Consider the following 18872-nt stretch of genomic DNA (forward strand, 5'->3'; position numbering starts at 1 on the left):
CCTGGTCTCACTGGCACAGAAAACTGCTGGGGCAGAAGCTGCAGTAATTGCAGAAGCTGCATCGGGGAGGGGGGAGCAGCTGAGCTGGGTCTTTGAGGAGGGTGATACCAAGAGTGGAGGGAAGGTGAAGGGTGTTGGAGGTTATGGAGGTGTTGAGCCAGCAGGGACTGACTCTTCCTGTTAATGATGTTTGTATGAAAATCAGGTTATGAGGCCCTTTTGTAAATAACGGAGCAGTCGGCTCGAGCTTCTAAAGGATTTGATTTGGTAGCTAGGAAACCTTTGATGAATATATTGGCTCTGGTGTTTTTCACCACTTGATTATAGATTCAAGTTTCTGCCTTTGAAGTGGCCAGCATCGTTGAGGGCATGTGGGACTAGAAGCCCAGGGCCTGGGTTTTTTGGTTTATTTTGTGAGAATGAAGCTGTAGGGTCCTGACCAAGTTACTTCCCAAAATGATCATGTTAGGTGTTCCTACTTTTGTGGGTCAGGAGCTGGGGCGTGGCCCGGCAAGGCAGCTCTACCCTGGGTGGTATTGGTCAGAGTCCCTTAGCTGATGGCATACATGGGCTGGGCTGGGAGGCCCAGTGAGGCTTTGCCTGGCATCTCAGTGGCTCTGCCAGTGGTCTTGTCCTCCCCATGGCTGCTTGAGCTTCCTTGCAGCATCATAGTCTTGCATGGCAGCCGGCTTCCAAGAGGGAACATGTGGAAGCTGCATAGTCTCTCTCGCTCTCTCTCTTTTTTAAAGATTTTATTTATTTATTTGACAGACAGAGATCACAAGTAGGCAGAGAGGCAGGCAGGGGTGGGGGGAGCAGGCTCCACGCTGAGGAGGGAGCCCGATATGGGGCTTGATCCCAGGATGCCGGGATCATGACCTGAGCAGAAGGCAGAGGCTTTAACCCACTGAGCCACCCAGGTGCCCCTCTCTTTTTTTTTTTTTTTTAAGAGAGAGAGAGAGTGTCCACAGTGGTTGGGGTGGCCAGAGTCAGAGAGAGAGGGGTAGAATCCCAAGGAGGCTCCATGCTCCCTCAGCATGGAGTCCCAATGCGTGGGTCTCGATGTCACAACCTTAGATCATGACCAGAGCCAAAATCAAGAGTCAGATGCTCAACTGACTGAGCCACCCAGGTGGCCCCAGCTGCAGAGCGTCTTAACACCTAGAAATTACCTAAGCTCTGCCCAGCTCCCTGGGGAGAGGAAAGAGTCTCCATCTGCTGATGGAGGGAGCAGCAGGCACAGGGAAGAAGGAACTGACGGTGTCTGTCTTGGGGGACTCTGTACAATAGGCTCCATGCCCTCATCAGGACCTGGACTCCTTTTTTAATTTATTTATTTATTTGACAGAGAGACACAGCCAGAGAGGGAACACAAGCAGGGTCAGTGAGAGAGGGAGAAGCAGGCTTCCCTCTGAGCAGGGATCCCCTGGCAGGGCTTGAACCCAGGACCCTGGGATCATGATCTGAGCCACCCAGGCACCCCTGGACTCCTTTCTTTCTGCCCTTCCACCCTTCCCCGTCGATGGTCCAGAGTGGCTGCTGGAGCTCCGGCCAGCGGGAAGGAGCAAAGGAGGAGGAGGGCACCACCTTCTCCCACCGTAGGAATACCGCCATCAGTCCCCTCGTCCAGCCTCCAGTGACTTGCTGTCAGGCCCGCAAGCGTAGATGTTCAGGAGGAGTCATTGAGCCCAGAAATCACAAGTCTGTTCTGAGGCAGGCGGGGCGAATGAATGCGGGGCGGGGCTTCTCTTTCCCAAACCCGTTTGGAAGTTTTAGGGGTCAGGAGCCCCAGCCTGGCGACACACGGGGGAAGTGCGCCCCCGGGCTGAGCTCATGTGCCCGTCTGCACTGGAGCTCTCACCCCCTCCTTGTCTCTCTCCCCAGTTCACCACAGGCACGTGCAGCGACCCCGCGGCCCACAGCTGCGAGCTGTGCGGCAAGGCCTTCCGCCTGCAGCGCATGCTCAACCGGCACCTCAAGTGCCACAACCAGGTGAAGAGGCACCTGTGCACCTTCTGTGGCAAGGGCTTCAACGACACCTTCGACCTGAAGAGGCACGTCCGCACGCACACAGGTGAGGGGGCCGTGCGCCTTGCGGTTGCTTTTGTTGGCGGAGGTCCTGTTCCTCGGCCACCAGAGGACCACATCGGGAGCGTGGGGCAGGGTGGCGTTTCTGGAAAGATCGGCAGGTTGGGCGTCTGGGCTCAGGTCCCAGCTGTGCCACCAGGCAGCTGAATCACCTTGAGCCCGGCAAAGCCTCTTTTCAGACGCTGTTTTCACCTCTGTCTGATGTGGTGATGGCCCAAGTTCTAGGGTCCCTCAAGACAGGTCACGGGCTGGAAGTGTTCTTGGAGTTGTGATGGCGGACGGACGGCGGACGGAAGACTCCCTGGGGGCAGAGTTCAGCTGTTGTTGGGGTGACTGTTAGAATGGATTCTTGTGGTCTCACAGGTAGTGTCCTTTGCAACTTTGTAGGGATGTAAACCTATCTCAGATGGAGCTCCTGAGAGCTCAGGTGGAGAAGGAGATGTTCGTCTCCTGTATGAGGCTGTCAAGTGTCTTCCTCCCCTTGGTCCTTCCTCAGTTTCCTGACTGAAGAAGCGTGGACCTGGGTCCTTACCAGCTCAGTTCACAGAGAATCCTGGGGGTGCCCACTGGCTTCTCTCCCAGCCCTTCTGATCAGTTAAGGCCTCATTAGTTTTAATTTTAGAAACATCTGGCCTCTAGACTTCCCCTTGAGGCCCACAGTTCCATGCCTCAAAAGAGGGATCTTTTGAGGATAATTCTGAGGATGACATTTCCCTTCTGAAAATTCTCCAACTCTAGATAAGATGAAATCCAGACTTCTCATCTTGATGGACGTCATGTAAGCTCCTTACAGTCTGGGTCCCACCTTCAGATCCCCACCTGGTCTCATCCTGTCCCATTTCATCTCATGTAAACGCCTCCTGTCCTAACCATTCAGACCCGTCCTGGTCATGACCTGTTCTCCCTACAGCCTCATAGAATTTACTGTAGATAGTCTCCCGGTCCTCCAGCCCTTTCAGAGTCCGGGGTTCCCTCTGGCATCTTGGTGGGATAGGAAGATGTCCATTGCTCCCTCCAGAGGGAGATCCCAGCCCTTCCATCCTCACCCAGGGCCCTTCTGATCCTGTCTATTCGGATTTCTTTTATAACCTTCATCACACCGTTTGGTTCTGAGAGTGCTGGCCAGGAGCTCTTTCCCCGGCCTGCGAAGAGTGTCCTCCATCTAAGAGAGTGGGCTAGCCTTTTTTCCTTTTAAAAAACCTTTTCTGAAGTGGATTTTTAATTTAAATGTAGCACGCTGGAGAAGTGCTCGCAAATCATAAGTGTATAGTTTGACGAGTTGAGGAATTTTTACAAAGTGAACACACCCAGATAACTAGCACCGAGACCTCGAAACAGACTACAGGAGTCCCCCTTATTCACAGGGATCCATTCCAAGACCTCAGTGGATGTCTGAAACCACAGGTTGTACTTTACCCTATATATCCTATATGTACATAACCTATGATAAAGTTTAATTTATGTATTGGGCACAGTAAGAGATTAACAACAATAACTGCTAATAAAATAGAACAATTAGAGTGATATACCCTAATAGATGTTAAGTGAATGTTGTCTCTGTATCTTGAAGTACCTTGTCATACTATACTCACCCTTCTTGTGATGATGTGAGATGATAAAATGCGTACGCGATGAGATGAAGCGAGGTGAATGATGCAGGCACTATGACATAGTGTTAAGCTACTGTTGACCTTCCGCTGATGGGTCAGGAGGAGGATCATCTGCTTCTGGACTGTGGTTGACCATGGGTAACTGGAATCACTGAAAGCAAACCCACAGATAAGGGCCTACCATTTGTCCAGTCCCCAGAAGGCCCCACTCCTCCCTGTGTCATTATCCCCTTCCCTCCAAGAGGCACCACTTAGAGATGGAATCATGTAGTGTGTCCTCTCCTGGGTCTGGCAGTAAGGCTTCTTTTTTAGTCCCTAGCAACCAGTGAATCAGCAAAAGTTTGATCTCTATGTGGCCAGGCGGGTCCCTTAGGCTGGAGCAAGGAGAATGCTGAGGGAGCAGTGGGCTGGCGGGGGTCCTGTGGGTTTGGGTAAGCTGTTTTTTTTTGAGAGGTGATCTCAGGAAGCATAATGAGGGGCTACGAAGGGAGATGAGGAGGGGAAGACAGCCGATAAGAACCAGCTAATGAGCGGGTTATCACTGTGAAGAGCTGGGGCTCAACCCCACTGGGGACCCTCTGAGGAACCATGTAAAATGCTCCATAGAATTGCTCCAGGGGTGAGGAAGCTGGGCTATTTATCCAATAACTCCCATTCCTCCCTGATGGGGAGGGACCTGGGACCCTCCTTTCCTAGGCAGCCCCTCCCCCCAGCCTTTTGCAGGTCTCTTGGGAGAGAGATGCAAGAAGCCACTGACTTTCCTGGAACTGAGGTGGCCCGGTGCAAGGCTCATGGGTGGGGGTGTCGACAGTGTCCTCTCAGGACAAGAAGGGTTAGCAAGCGAGGGGGATGGCTTGGCAGAGACTCGGAATCCCTGCAGAAGGTCACACATCTTCTTCAGACAGCAGCAAGCCCTGAGTGGTCACTTTCCTCCATCCCAGGCCCTCAGCACTTAACACTGCTATCTCATCCCCAAGGAGTCAACGAGCCCCACTTAACGGATGATCACATGGGGCTCAGGGAGGTCAGATAACCAGAGGCGGTGGAGCAGGGAACCAGACCAGCTGGTGCTGGAGTTCATGGCCTTCCATTTTGTCAGTTCCTTCTCTGTCCCTTTTGCCTCCCAGTGCCTTCCTCAGCACGGGAGTCTGAGCGTGCGTGTTCCGTGGCACCAGGATACCCGCAGAGTGAGCAAGGAGGAAGATGGCCGGCATCTCAGACTCCTGAGCTCCTCCCTCTCTTGCTCCTCGAAGGTGACATTTCTAGTGACTCATAGAGGGGCTGAAAATTACTAAAGTTGGTGAATCATAATGTCTTCCACTTCGTGCTTTTCCTGAAGAGCTTCACAGTTTACTCCATGAAGGGGAGGCATCTAAGAGGGGAAGAGCTGCAGCCGACCTGGCCACAGGTAGCCACCAAGCCCCCAGCGTGTAGCTGGTCCAACTGAGATGTGGTGTTAAGTGGAAAACACTAGATTTGGAAGATTTAATGCAAAATGAGAGTGTAAGCCATCTCAGTTTTTGATATTGATTCCACGTTGGAATGGTAATATTTTGAATACATTGGGTTAAACAAAATATATCATTGAAATTAATTTCACCTGTTTTCTTTTTACTTATTTATTTATTTATTTGTTGGTTTTTTAGAGAAAGTACGTTTGTGGGGGAGGGGGCAAAGGAAGAGGGGGAGAGAGAACCTTAAGCAGGCTCCACACCCAGCATGGGGCCTGTGTGGGGCTGATCTCATGACCCTGAGATAATGACCTGAGCCGAGATCAAGAGTTGGATGCTCAACTGACTGAGCCACCCAGATGCCCCTCTTTTTACTTATTTTAATGAGGCTACTGGACATCTTAAGATTACAGAGTGGCTTGTACTTTAATGTCTGCTGGACAGCATTGACTATAAGATCAAAAATACAGGTAATTTAAAATTTTTTCAAACATAATTTTGCCTCCTTAAGTGAGCAACAAATAGAATTACAGAAATGTCTTGAACCTGTTTTTCCTGCCTTGGTTTATTTGCTGCTGGAGAGGTGCCTGCAGGTAATAAGGGACCAGAATGGGGAGCAAAGGGCTTACTGGCAAATTAGGTGGTAGCAAATGGAAAAAAGGATTTTTGGCTTGGGGATGCAGCCAGGCCAGCAGTGGAAGGAGCAGCCATAGCGTCCTGGTGGGAGGGCCTGCCCTGCCTTCCCTCAAGCTCTACACAAAAGGATTAGTCAGTAAAAAGAGCAAAAATCTAGGATTCTCATCATCATTTTCAAAGTTCGTGTAAATAACCTCCCTGGTTCCAAAAGACCTTACCAGAATGCTGGGTCTTGATGAAGACGTGAAGGTTGGATTTTTGCTATTGACAATTACAAGTAAATGTATTTTGACCAGAAGCAAAGATGTGTGAACACAGATATGGGAGACAGCAATTGAGTGAAGGCTGTGTTTGCTTAGAACCCGACTGGACCAGTCATGACTCATTTAAAGACTTAGCTGGGATCTCAGGACCCTTCTATTGAGAACTGTGGCTACAGCATCAATGAGGTGGGCAAAGAGAGTGGTGGAGAGAGTCAGGATTAATCTCTCCTTCCCCCAGGTCTCCTTCTGTCCTGTGCTGGGAGGGACTGGCCCTCTGAGGAAAGACTCAGAACACAAGGAGACACCTCGAAAGAGACCCAGGGAAACCAGAGCCTGTAAATGTCTTACCTTAATATCCAAGTGGATGAAAGAAAAGATTAAGGTTTTTTGGTTTTTTTTGTTGTTGGTGGTGGTTTTTTTTTTTTTATTTGGTTGACTTCGCCAAGAAAAAAGTAACTCAGAGGGGGTGTGTGTGTGATGGGGAGGGGGGATGTTAGTCAAATGACATCTGATTCAAGGTTGGTAGACAGAAACTGATGCACAAAAAACTAACATTTTGTGAAAACAGATCAGCAAACAAGGGCAGTTTTCAATCCAGACTGTCTTGGGTCAGGTTCCCTAGGAGCAGATTCTGAGATGGTGCTTCTTATAAAATGATTTCTTGAGGGAGGGGTCAGAGGAAACCTGGAGGGAGGGGGGCGGGGAGTAGGATAGAACAGGGGCAGGGGGTGAGCTGAGATGTGGCCTCAGCCTGGTCCCACGGGGGCTCTGGGGTGTGAAAACACTATAGGCAAGTGGGGGTCACTTGGATGTCGGTCAGACAGCCGCCTCTCCCCTGGGCGGGAGGTCAGTTGCCCAGTGCCCATTCCTTGGAGAAGGGGGCAGTCGGGAGCCATTAGTGGTCCACACAGGATAGATGCAGCATGAAGCACTAACTAACCAAGGGAGTTGTGCAAAGAGACCAGCAGATTTCCCGACACACATAGTAGAGGAAACTGCTCTATTTTGGAGTTGACGGGACCACTGAGGCCAGTGTGGGAGATTCTGGTCAAAATAGAGAGAAGGGGCCATGAGCTTGGAGGAAGTGAATGTGGAGCGACTGGGTGGCTCAGTCGGTTCCCAATAGGCCTTCAGCTCAGGTCATGATCTCTGGGTCCTAGGATCGTGTCCTGCATCGGGCTCCCTGCTCAGCGGGGTGTCTGCGGCTCCCTCTGCCCCTCCCCCTCTGCTCAAGCACTCTCCCTCAAACAAATAAAATCCTTAAAAAAAAAAGAAGAAAGAAACGAATGTATATTCAGTTCCCTGCCTGTGAAAAACATCACATCACGGGCCTGTTTTTAGAGAAGATTCTTTTGGGTTTGTTTCAATGTTTAGTTTGAACCAGCTGGAATGCCTCCTAAGAACGGCCATCCATGGAAGAAAATGATTTGCCTTGTAGCGGGGGATCCGTATTCTAGAATAAAACGTAATACCCAGCATTTGCATGTGCCACACTCAGCACCGAGTACCCCACTTCACTGCTCGGGACCCAGCACCAGAAGCGGCATGTGGGCACCTGTCAAGCAGAACCACGTTCATCCAGGACCACAGCGTGGCCTGGGCATTGTTGACTGGTGTGGCCAGATGTGCCAAGGTCCCTCAGACAAGTTCAGCATTTACTGAAAGTCTTTTATTTTTTTCTTGTTCGGAAAATGGCTACTGACTCTGTAAGAGACTCCAGCCAGTAAAGACGAGAACTTGTAAGCCACTCTAAACAGGCTAGAAGGCCACATACATCTGCGGGGTCCCCAGCGCAGACTTCAGGGGTCTCATGCTGTGAGGTATAACCCTCCTTGGTTATAACTTTCTGACTCTGGAACAAAGGCCATTCCCGTTGCCGGCCATTCCCGTTGCCGGCCATTCCTGAGGAAGCTTCTGGAGTTCCAGAGAGAAGCTGAGGAATGTAGACTCGAGGAGTCCGGGAGGTGGGGAGGGGGCATGGGCCCACCGCAGTATCTGCCCCACCCCTTGGGACGCCCTCTGGCCTTATCTTCCATCAGGCCACATTGAGAGGGATTGGAAGGCAAACAAATCCCATCTTGATTGAAGAAGAGGAAACAATAGTGTCTTTGTTTGGAACCTACAGGGAAGGATTGACTCGACCAGGAAAAATGCAGATTGGGAGAAGTTTGGAGTGGGGCAGATGGCAGAAAAAGAAGAAAGTAAACTCCACGGCTAGGGAGTTCAAGGATGTCTTGTGGGATCGCCTCCTGGGCTCATCAGGCTGTCCCTACTCTATTTCATTTTCACTTACTTTTTAGCTAAAGAAATAATAGGAAAGTGGGGAGTGGAAATGAAAGGGAAGAAAAGTAAAGACTTCCTCCCCCTCCCAAGTCCTTAAAGTTCCACACCTGAAAGCAAACCACCAATTAATAGTTATCCCCCAAAGTTGTTAATACACATTGCTTTTTTCATGTCATATGTACCTTGGATCCTCTTTCATACCTATACAGGCAGACACGCCTCTTTAATAGGGCATTTCTTAATATGAGATTATGACAATTTCTAGTGTGGAGGCACCATGATTTCCCCTTGTCCCAAATGATGAAATTGTTTCCATTCTCAGAGTTTTCTTCCCCTCCTTTCTTTCCTTCCTTCCTTCTTTCCTTAAGTGTCAGACTGCCATGAATATTCTTACACCTGCTTTGTCTACCTGTGTCAGTCTTTCTGTAGATAATTTCCTTAAAATGGGCCAAAGGTCAACACATGGCAGTCTTTGGTGGGCACGGCCACCAGGGAGGCTGCCCTGAAGAACTACCCCCACAAGGAGGCCTGTAAAACGCTTCTTGCTGAAGTTCATGATTGTACAAGTTCAGCAAGGGAGCACTGGGCAAGGAGAGCAAGCAGAAAGTACCTGTTGCCAAGAATTTTCTTCGGAGATGTGTGATGCCAAGCTTGATTTTGGTAATAGGAATAGAAAATTTGAAGAGAAGAAACCCTTTTGGATGACCCAACGCAGTGTTTTTTTGGATAAGGTCAGAGAGGCTGTTTGGCACAACATTCCAGAGGATCACCAATGAAATGGAGGTCTCTCCACTCTTCTCTCCACCAGACACCTCATGACCATATTGAAAACAATTATCCTTTTCTTTCCCCACTGGGAAATAAACAACACATCCCAAAGTGCGTGCGAAGTGTCGATATTGAGCCAGTGTAAAGACATACTACATACGTACCTGCCAGCTAGTTTAGGAGGAGAGCATATCCTTGTTCTGTTGAGCTGGACTGTAAACTCTCAGGGCTGTATCCCACTGAGTACGTAATATGTGCTGGGCCCTTTGCAGGTGACATCGCCATTAATCCTCTGAGCGGCCTAACAAGGGGGTATGAATGTTATCCCCATTTTATGGGTGAAGAAACAGGTCTGGAGGGGCTAAGCCATCCATCGTGGGCTCACGTGATGAGTGGCTGATGTGTGATGCGTGGGTTTTCAGAGGCCTGGGACTCTCGCTGGGTGGTGTCAGTAGGTTAATGATGTCTGGTGCAGCTATGGTTTCGAGTTCCGGTATCCCACTCCAGACAGGGGCAAGGTTGGCCTTGGCTCCAGAGCACTAAGGTGGGTGAGTCCCCAGAGTTGGGGAGGCCTTGGCATCAGTCCCCTTTGCCCAGGTATCCTCTCTGCCCACCTTCATCTCCCACCTACCCCTGAGTTCATGGCGGGCTGGGGATTCCAGGAGGAAGGGCTTTGTTCCCAAGCCCAGAAAGGGTCACCGGGGGGCTGCTGCATGACCGCGTCTGCTTGCATCAGTGAGTGATGGATGAATGTGGTATTTCCAGAGAGGGGAGTTGAAGCAGGTGTGCAAAAGTCATAATTGCCCTAACTGCAGTTTTCGGAGCTTGCCGTCTAACATCCATCTTGGTGTCTGTGAGTCCCTTGTCCTCTGAGCCTGGCTCACATCCCACCGTCCCTGGGAACAGCCCCCCCGCAGTGGTCATCCCTATTCTCTCTGTCGTCTGGATGATGCAGGGCTCTGGAATCTCTAGCCTTTGCTGCCCAGGGCCTTGTTGGGGTTCTGTCTGTGGAAGGGGCTCAGCCGACCTGCTGGATGGAGAAGGAAATGCACTCCTGGCCCCTTACCTCTGCCAGGGGACAGGGATCTGGCAAAGCCCTGGTCAGCAGCCACTTCAGATCACCTTTCTGGGTCACCGATGGGGCGGGGCTTCCTAGAGCAGGATTGGAAACATCCTTTCGGGGGGGGGGGGCCTCGGAGCTCGCGGAGGGGTAAGTGTGCTGTCGTCTCCACGTGTTTAGTTTGGATGTTTTAAAACAGTAGTGGGTTATTTCCAATAACTATTGAAAGGAGTAACTGGTCTCTGGGTGAATTTCTTTCTTTTCTTTTTTTTTTTAATATTTTATTGGGGCACCTGAGTGGCTCAGTTGGTTAGCGTCTGCCTTCAGCTCCGGTCATGATCCCGGAGTTCAGGGATCCAGTCCCACCCACATAGGGCTCCCCGCGCAGAGGGTAGCCTGCTTCTCCCTCTCCTCCCTGCTCCTGCCCTCTCTCACTCTCTCCAATAAATAAAATCTTAAAAAAAAAAAAAAGACTTTATTTATTTATTTGACAGAGTATAAGCGGGAGGAGCAGCAGGAAGAGGAAGAAGCAGGCTCCCCACTGAGCAGGGATCCTGATGTGGGACTCCATCCCAGGACCCTGGGATCATGACCTGAGGCAAAGGCAGACGCTTAACTGACTGAATCACCCAGGCACCCCACTTAAATTTGCCAGTTTCTTAAATCTCTTTGTTTCTTAAATCTCTTTCTCTGGGCCAGTAGGGGTTCATTCATTAATTCCTTCATTTAAAAATTATTTACTGAGCACCTATTATGTGCCTGCCCAATACCGAGGATTAGAAAGGAGTTTCTTAACTTCTGGCAGTTGTTCTAGAATGTATGGAATGTAAGATCGACCTGCACTCTGCCTGAATAGAATTGCATTGACCCAATACACCTTTTTCACATGTGTGTTACAGGATATGTTTCACCTGTGTGATTCTGGACATGGACTGCATGAAAAGTGGAAGGGGTTCGGTTTCCAAACCCTTCGGGTGGTTGGATGGAGGTGGGGGGAAATAGTTTTTTTCCATTTCAACTTCCCTTATCATCTGCCATTAAGAAAATGGGGACCTGTAACCTGGGAGAGAAAATACTGAGGCCAGGGCTGCTTTCAGAGCCTGAAGTACTATCCTCATGCCTTGTTTGGTAGAATTTGTCTGCGAAATCGCCTGGTCCTGGACTTTGTTTGTTGGGAGTTTTTTGGTTACTGATTCAATCTCCTTGCTGGTCATGGGTCTCGTCGAATGTTCGTTTCTTCCTGCTTCAGTTTTGGTCACGCCTCATTTGGCATGGAGTTAGACATGTGACTCGCCAAAGAGATCCCTGGACAAGCAGCCTTCCCATCACCTGGGAACTCACTAGAAACATGGGAGTCTCAGCCCTACCCCAGAACAAGAAACACCAGGGCTGGGGCCAGGAGTCTGTGTTCTGATGAACCCCTTGGGTTTGAGGACCGTGGCTCCACATTCGATTCAGTTTGGGGGGCGGGGGGGCTGCAACTCTGCATGGCCAGAAGCTCCCAGGGGATGCAGTGTGACTGTTGGTCCCAGGAGCAAAGGTGAGGACCCGGTTGTTACAAGGCAGTCAGTCAGTCTATCTCTGGCTTGTGAGAGATGGCATTTGGGTATAGCGTCTGAGAAAACACCACGGTGCTGTTGAAAAGGAATGAAACTGAGCTGTAGGCACCAACACGGAGAAATCCTCCAGAGCATTGTGAAGCTAAAAAAGTAGATTTTGAAAATATCTTTGGATAAGTTTGCTTCCATTAAAGCCAGGATAGTAAAATCATCATAAATTCCATTTTCGTGTTTAAAAAATATATATTGAAACTTTAAAAAAAAAATTTTTTTTTAAGATTTTTATTTATTTATTTGACAGCGAGAGAGAGAGATCACAGGTAGGCAGAGAGGCAGGCAGAGAGAGAGGGAAGCAGGCTCCCTGCCGAGCAGAGAGCCCGATGTGGGACTCGATCCCAGGACCCTGAGATCATGACCTGAGCCGAAGGCAGCGGCTTAACCCACTGAGCCACCCAGGCGCCCCCATATTGAAATATTTTTAAGTGTGAGTTTTAATTCAGCTACTTTTCAATTGTGCAGTGTATTTTTTCAACAGCTAGAACTTTATGGGGAAAAGAATAACCATTTAAAAAATACATGAAAACATCTACATAGAGTGCGTGTTTTTCCTTTCACCTCAAGCTCGAGGATGGTGTTGTTGGGTCTTGTCCTTGTTTAAGATTTTGATAACTCGTTCCTATGGATTTTTTTTAATGTGTTCCGATTTTTGAAATATTATCTCACTGGATTGATGAGTTTTTGGCATGCCCTTAAATTCTGCATCGGAGGCTTTGAGGGTTCCTGTAGGGGATGGCTCTGCTGGCCTCTGGGCTCTAAGATGATCCCTGGTGGAGATGGCACGTGGGAACTCTCCATCTAGAAGGAAAGCCCCACTGATATTAGCCCAATTTCAAGGCCAGTGAGAGATCTGGTTTGGAAATGCTTTCATAACTGTAGCAGATGCTACCCGTGTCCAGCCCACGCCCCTGGCTCCTGCCATTTCTGGGCACACCCATCCCTGTTGCAACTGCCCACACCTGCTACTCTGTCTGAGAGCGTTCTTGCTGGCACCAGACAGGGAGGAAGAATCGGCACCCCCCGGGGACAGCCCCTGACAGGCTGCTGGAGAGTGGGGACGGGGGTGGGGGGGGTGGGGTGGAGAGGTGGAGACCATAGCTGTGAGGGGCGAGATGACTCAGAGGTGAGTGTTCTACCTTGTCCAGTGGAACTGGACTCTGGTCGCTCACAGCGGTGACTGCCTTGCTGTCCCCACCTTGTAGGGCTCCTTCCTCTCGCCGCCCCACTTCTTCACTCATGGACCGGAATCTTTTTTACAGGGTCTGTTTCCAGGAAAACCACAAGTAAAATAAAAACAAGGTTTACTTTGCCCACTATAAAATCAAAACATTGAGGCATACAAGTGGGAAAACCAAAAACCTTTCCTCCTGGTGTTTCCTCCTGGTGTTTCTTTGCTAAGTTGGCATCTCTTTTTATCTTTGCTCACGTGGATGTTGGGAACCCTTGGGAATCGTTTTCCTCATATTGAGTCCCTGGTCAGGCTGATTTTTTTTTTCCCCCGGCCCTCAGCTCCTGGCAACCATTTATCCACTCTGTTCCTATGGGTTTGACTTTTATACACACACAAGTGGTACCACGCAGTATTTGCCTTTCTCTGTTTGGTTTATTTCACATTATGCCCTCACGGTTCATCCACGATATTGCAAATAGTAGGAGTTCCTTCTTTCTCGTGGCTGAATAATACTCCTTTATATAAATATGCCATATATTTTTTATTCATGCATTTGCTGATGGACACTTATGTTATTTGGATGTCTTGGCTGTTGTTAATAATGCTGCAGTGAACGTGGGTGTCCCGATGTGTCTTTGAGATCCTCTTTTCATTTCCTTTGGAAATAGATCCTAGATGGGGGATTTCTGGGTCACATGGTAGTGCTAATTTTTGTTTTTTGGGGAACCTCCATACTGGTTTCCATAATGACTGTATCAATTTACATTTGCACCAGCAGTGCACAAGGGCTCCCTTTTCTCCACATCCTCAAGGACCCTTGCTATCTCTTGTCTTTGATGATAATAATCATCCTAACGGGTGGGAGGTGATATTTCATTGCAGCCGTGATTCATGTTCTCCTGACGACCAACTGCGTGGAGCACTTTGTCACGTACCTGTTGGCTCTTTGCATGCCTTCTTTGGAAAAAGATCTGTCCAGTTCCTCTGCCCGGTTTTGAATCAGGCGGTTTGGTTTTCTGCTGTTGGGTTGTGCATCATGGTTTTTTTTTTTTTTTTTTCATTTGCTAAATTTTCTTTTTTTTTTTCCATTTTATTTATTTTTTCAGCGTAACAGTATTCATTGTTTTTGCACAACACCCAGTGCTCCATGCAAAACGTGCCCTCCCTATTACCCACCACCTGTTCCCCCAACCTCCCACCCCTGACCCTTCAAAACCCTCAGGTTGATTTTCAGAGTCCATAGTCTCTTATGGTTCGCCTCCCCTTCCAAATTTTTTTTTTAATAAACATATAATGTATTTTTATCTCCAGGGGTACAGGTCTGTGAATCGCCAGGTTTACACACTTCACAGCACTCACGATAGCACGTACCCTCCCCAATGTCCATAGCCCCCTCCCCCTCTCCCAAACCCACCTCCCCCCAGCAACCCCCAGTTTGTTTTGTGAGATTAAGAGTCATTTATGGTTTGTCTCCCTCCCAATCCCATCTTGTTTCATTTATTCTTCTCCTATCCCCCTAACCCCCCCATGTTGCTTCTCCATGTCCTCATATCAGGGAGATCATATGATAGTTGTCTTTCTCCGATTGACTTATTTCACTAAGCATGATATGCTCTAGTTCCATCCACGTCGTCGCAAATGGCAAGATTTCATTTCTTTTGAGGCTGCATAGTATTCCATTGTGTATATATACCACATCTTCTTTATCCATTCATCTGTTGATGGACATCTAGGTTTTTTCCATAGCTTGGCTATTGTAGACATTGCTGCTATAAACATTCGGGTACACGTGCCCCTTCGGATCACTATGTTTGTATCTTTAGGGTAAATACCCAGTAGTGCAATTGCTGGGTCATAGGGTAGTTCTATTTTCAACATTTTGAGGAACCTCCATGCTGTTTTCCAGAGTGGTTGCACCAGCTTGCATTCCCACCAACAGTGTAGGAGGGTTCCCCTTTCTCCGCATCCTCGCCCGCATCTGTCATTTCCTGACTTGTTAATTTTAGCCATTCTGACTGGTGTGAGGTGGTATCTCATTGTGGTTTTGATTTGTATTTCCCTGAGTGCATCATGTTTTTAAATGGCTTCATGGTTGGGAGGCTCTGGCGTGACCGTGACCCACTGGTGATATGTCTGCCCATCGACCTTGCAGGCATTCGCCCCTACAAATGTGACATCTGCAACAAAGCCTTCACCCAGCGCTGCTCCTTGGAGTCCCACCTGAAGAAGATCCACGGGGTGCAGCAGCAGTATGCCTACAAGCAACGCCGGGACAAGCTCTACGTGTGTGAGGATTGTGGCTACACGGGCCCCACCCAGGAGGACCTGTACCTGCACGTGAACAGTGCCCACCCGGGCAGCGCCTTTCTCAAAAAGACGTCCAAAAAACTAGCGGCTCTTTTGCAAACGAAGCTGATGTCCACGCGCCCAGGGAATGCCAACCTGAGCGAGGAGGAGGAGAAGTGAGGAGGAGGAGGCAGCCAGAGCTACCGCGTTTACAGGGATTTGGGGTTTTGAAGGTTCCCCTCCAACCCACTTGGGTTCAGTTCATCCGTCTGCTCTTCCGGGGCCGGAGGCGGAGCCGAGGGATCTGTTCTAAGGGTCATCAATGAGAATAGTGGTGTCAGGCCCCCTGTAACCCACATCCTGTTGACAGTCACATTAACAAAAGTTTGTGGATGGTCACGATCACTGTAAGGCATTTTTCTTTCTTTCTCTCTCCTTTTTTTTTTTTTTTTTTTTTTTTTTTTTTTAGGATTTTCACATGTGGAGGCCGAGGTGTTCTTAGAGAGACTCTCATTTTATGGTGCCTTGAAATAAAAGTACTTCCATTTGCCATGCTCTTCAAGCAAGGAAAATGATTTTATTATTCCAAAAGAGTTTACAGGAATTATTTTAATAAATGAAATGTTCTTATGAAATTATAAAACAAAACAGAGCATTGAGTTCTAGCTCCCTGATTAGGGCCTAATGTGTGACCTTCGATTTCAGGTTGTTTGGTACGAATGACTTTGTATTGGTAGGTGGGTTTGAAGAAGGAGATCTTGAGTACGGGGTAGGAGGGCCAATGGACAGGTGCCCCAAGGCAGGTGGGCAGAGACGCCTGGGGTAGACGTCACTCCTGAATGCTTTCATCACTTTTTGTGGCCCTGGATTACTGTGGAACTTCTGGCTTTCTGGGGCTGGGATTTGCTGGCTGCCCGTGAAGCCGGAAGAAGCAGGACTGCCAGGAGCGCTCCCTGGCCAGGTGCATGCTGTGTTCTTGTGGGAGGGAGAGCAGTCTCCTTCAGGGCATGTGACTGCTGAGCGCTGTGACCTTTGGCCACCTGGATCTCCTCACCTGGGATGCCTGGTTCCAGAGGCCCAGGACGTTCACAGTAAAGCAGACCTGAGACCGAGATAGGGCAAAGGAGAGGCAGCACCCTCTGGGGACGAGAGGGGTGGTGAGGTGGTTTCCAGGGTCCTTCGGTGACCCTGCAGGGGTAGCAGGGGTAGCAGGGGTAGTAGGAAGGGCCTAAATCCTCAGGGAACCCTGGTGGCCGAGAGAGGGATTTTCCCCAGTCCAGGGAGCTGTGGGAACTGCGCGGAGTGCCCATCTCCTGTACCCCGCAGTCCTTGGGCGGGCTTCCCGCGTTGCCCTGGGTCTGACAGCCCCAGCTTCATTTCCTCCCCGGAAGAGGAAGAAGATCTCGCATCAGGACCAGGCTGCTTCTTGGGCTGGGGAACATTTGGGTGATGGCCCTTCTTCCTCTCCTTTCCTCTCCCTCCTCCTTCCACCTCTCTGCCTGCTTCACTCCCTCCCCCAATGTCCTCCTTTCCCACACCCTGGGCCAGGCATCATGCCAAGATCTGGACAATTTCAGTGGCGTGGATTCTAACTTGAGTTAACATCGGTCTTGCGAGTCGGCTCCCCTTTCTGAAGGGAGGGAATAAACCTTTCTGTGGAGCATCTATGATGTGGGGCACCCCGGCTGCGCAGCATTCTCTGGAACAATCCTCAGAGCTCTCCTGAAGGGGTCAGCGTCCCAGTGCCCAGGAGCAGATGAGGCAGCTGCAGGGGCCATCCGCTGGTGGTGGGAGGAAAAGGCCAGGAATCCTAAACCCAGACAAAATCCCTCTTTCCCTCTCCCCACATTTAAGAAAGGAAAGAACCACCTCCCCCGTAGTAGAGGCAGGCATGAGGCTAGGGCAGGCTTTGGGAGATCCTCACACCTTTGGTTTTTCTAAACGGCGACACTCAGTGCCCCAGAGCCATCCTGCTGGGTTGATGTGGTCCTGCTTGGCCTCGCACGAAGACCTGAGAGCTGAGACCACAGCACCATGTGGTCTACGTGGCCACATCCACGTGTTCATGGTGACTGGGGATGCACTTGGGGCCTGGAGCAGCAGAGTAGGAAGTTGTGAAGGCTCTTCCAGCCTCCTGGGATGGCCAGCACTGAGGGCTCCGCCCTGGGGGCAGGGGGCCAATTGTTGACATCCTGTCGTGTCTCCTAGCACTTGGTACAGGGAAGGGAGCCTAGAAAGTGTTTGATTTGCTTTTCACAGTTATCTGGGTAATTCTGACAACAAAATGATAAGGGAATATCTAAACGACTATCTGGGGCAGCTGGCCTTGTCCTGTTTTGCGCAGGGAACTGTGAACCAGCTAAAAAGATGTTCTCTTTAGGGATGGATGTTTATTTATTTACATAATTTAAATTTGTTTTTTTAAAAGTAAGCTCTATGCCCAGCATGGGGCTTGATCTCATGACCCTGAGATCAAGAGCCGTATGATCTCCTAATTGAGCCAGCCAGGCGCCCTGGGACCGATTTTTATTAAACAGAACTCTTTTGGTTGCTAGTGACAGAAACTCAGTTTAAAATGACTTTAACAGGAGCTCCTGGCTGGCTCCATTGGTGGAACATGCAAGTCTTGATGTCAGGATTGTGAGTTTGAGGCCCACATCGGGTGTAGAGATTACTTAAAAATAGAATCTTTAAAAAAAAATAAAATGACTTTAACAGAAAAGAGGATGTATTGGCTGACAAATCTAGGGTTGTTCCAGCTTCGGGGATGGCTGGATCTAGGTGCTTAAATCATGGTATTACTCATCTTTCTCTCTGTCTTACATCTGGTTTTCCCACAGGTGACTTCTTTCTCAGGCAGGTTCAGGTGGGGGCCTCATGGCCACCACTGCTTTGGACTCCTGTCCCATAGTATAGCAGCTCAGCAGAAAAAGGGTCTGATTTTGAGCTGATGCTTCTTGTCTCTGAGTGGCCCGATTTGGCTCTTGGGACCATCTCTGATCCCCTCGCTATGCTCAGAGATAAGGGGTTTTGTTGGCCCAGGCCTGAGCAATATGCTCCTGCCTCCCCTGAAGCCAGGGTGGTGTGAACAGGTCACTGGCCTGGGAATAGGAAAGTGGTTCCCCAGCAGAAAAGTAGGTGCCATGACCAGAGAGGAAATGGGTGTTGGGCAGGTTTCCTGGCTAGGACAAGGCACAGCTGCTTTAACAAAATTCCCTCCAAATTCTGTGGGTTAAAGAAGAGAGAAGATAATTTCTTGCCAGCAGTTCTGGGTGGTGGTTATGCCATCACTCAGAGACCTGGACTACTTCTTTTTTTTTTTTTTTTTTCTTAGAGACTTATTTATTGGGGCGCCTGGGCAGCTCAGTCGATTAACTAACTGTCTGCCTTCAGCTCAGGTCATGATCCCAGTGTCCTGAGAGTCTGTCCCGCATTGGGCTCCTCCCTCTCTCTCTGCCCCTCCCCCTACTTGTGCTTGCACTCTCTCAAATAAATTAAATATTTTAATTTTTATTTTTTAAAAGATTTATTTATTTATTTATTTGACACAGAGAGAGAGATCACAAGTAGGCAGAGAGGCAGGCAGAGAGAAGTCGGGGGCGGGGGGGGGGGGGAGAAGCAGGCCCCCTGTTGAGCAGAC

At 49.4% G+C, this 18872-nt stretch overlaps 1 protein-coding gene across 5 annotated transcripts in view; it reads left to right on the forward strand.

Annotated features, from left to right (window-relative positions):
* OVOL2 (ovo like zinc finger 2) overlaps window positions 1-15782 on the forward strand; it is a 29860-nt gene extending 14078 nt beyond the window's left edge. For all 5 annotated transcript variants that reach the window (XM_045981867.1, XM_045981870.1, XM_045981866.1 and 2 more), the window contains 2 exons: window positions 1885-2074; window positions 15099-15782. In XM_045981867.1, coding sequence (XP_045837823.1) covers window positions 1885-2074; window positions 15099-15412 — 504 coding nt within the window. In that variant the 3' untranslated portion in view covers window positions 15413-15782. The remainder of the gene's footprint in view (window positions 1-1884; window positions 2075-15098) is intronic.
* Window positions 15783-18872: the final 3090 nt, after the last annotated feature.

The sequence above is a fragment of the Meles meles genome, chromosome 16, assembly GCF_922984935.1.
Source record: "Meles meles chromosome 16, mMelMel3.1 paternal haplotype, whole genome shotgun sequence".
Classification (NCBI taxonomy): Eukaryota; Metazoa; Chordata; class Mammalia; order Carnivora; family Mustelidae; genus Meles; species Meles meles.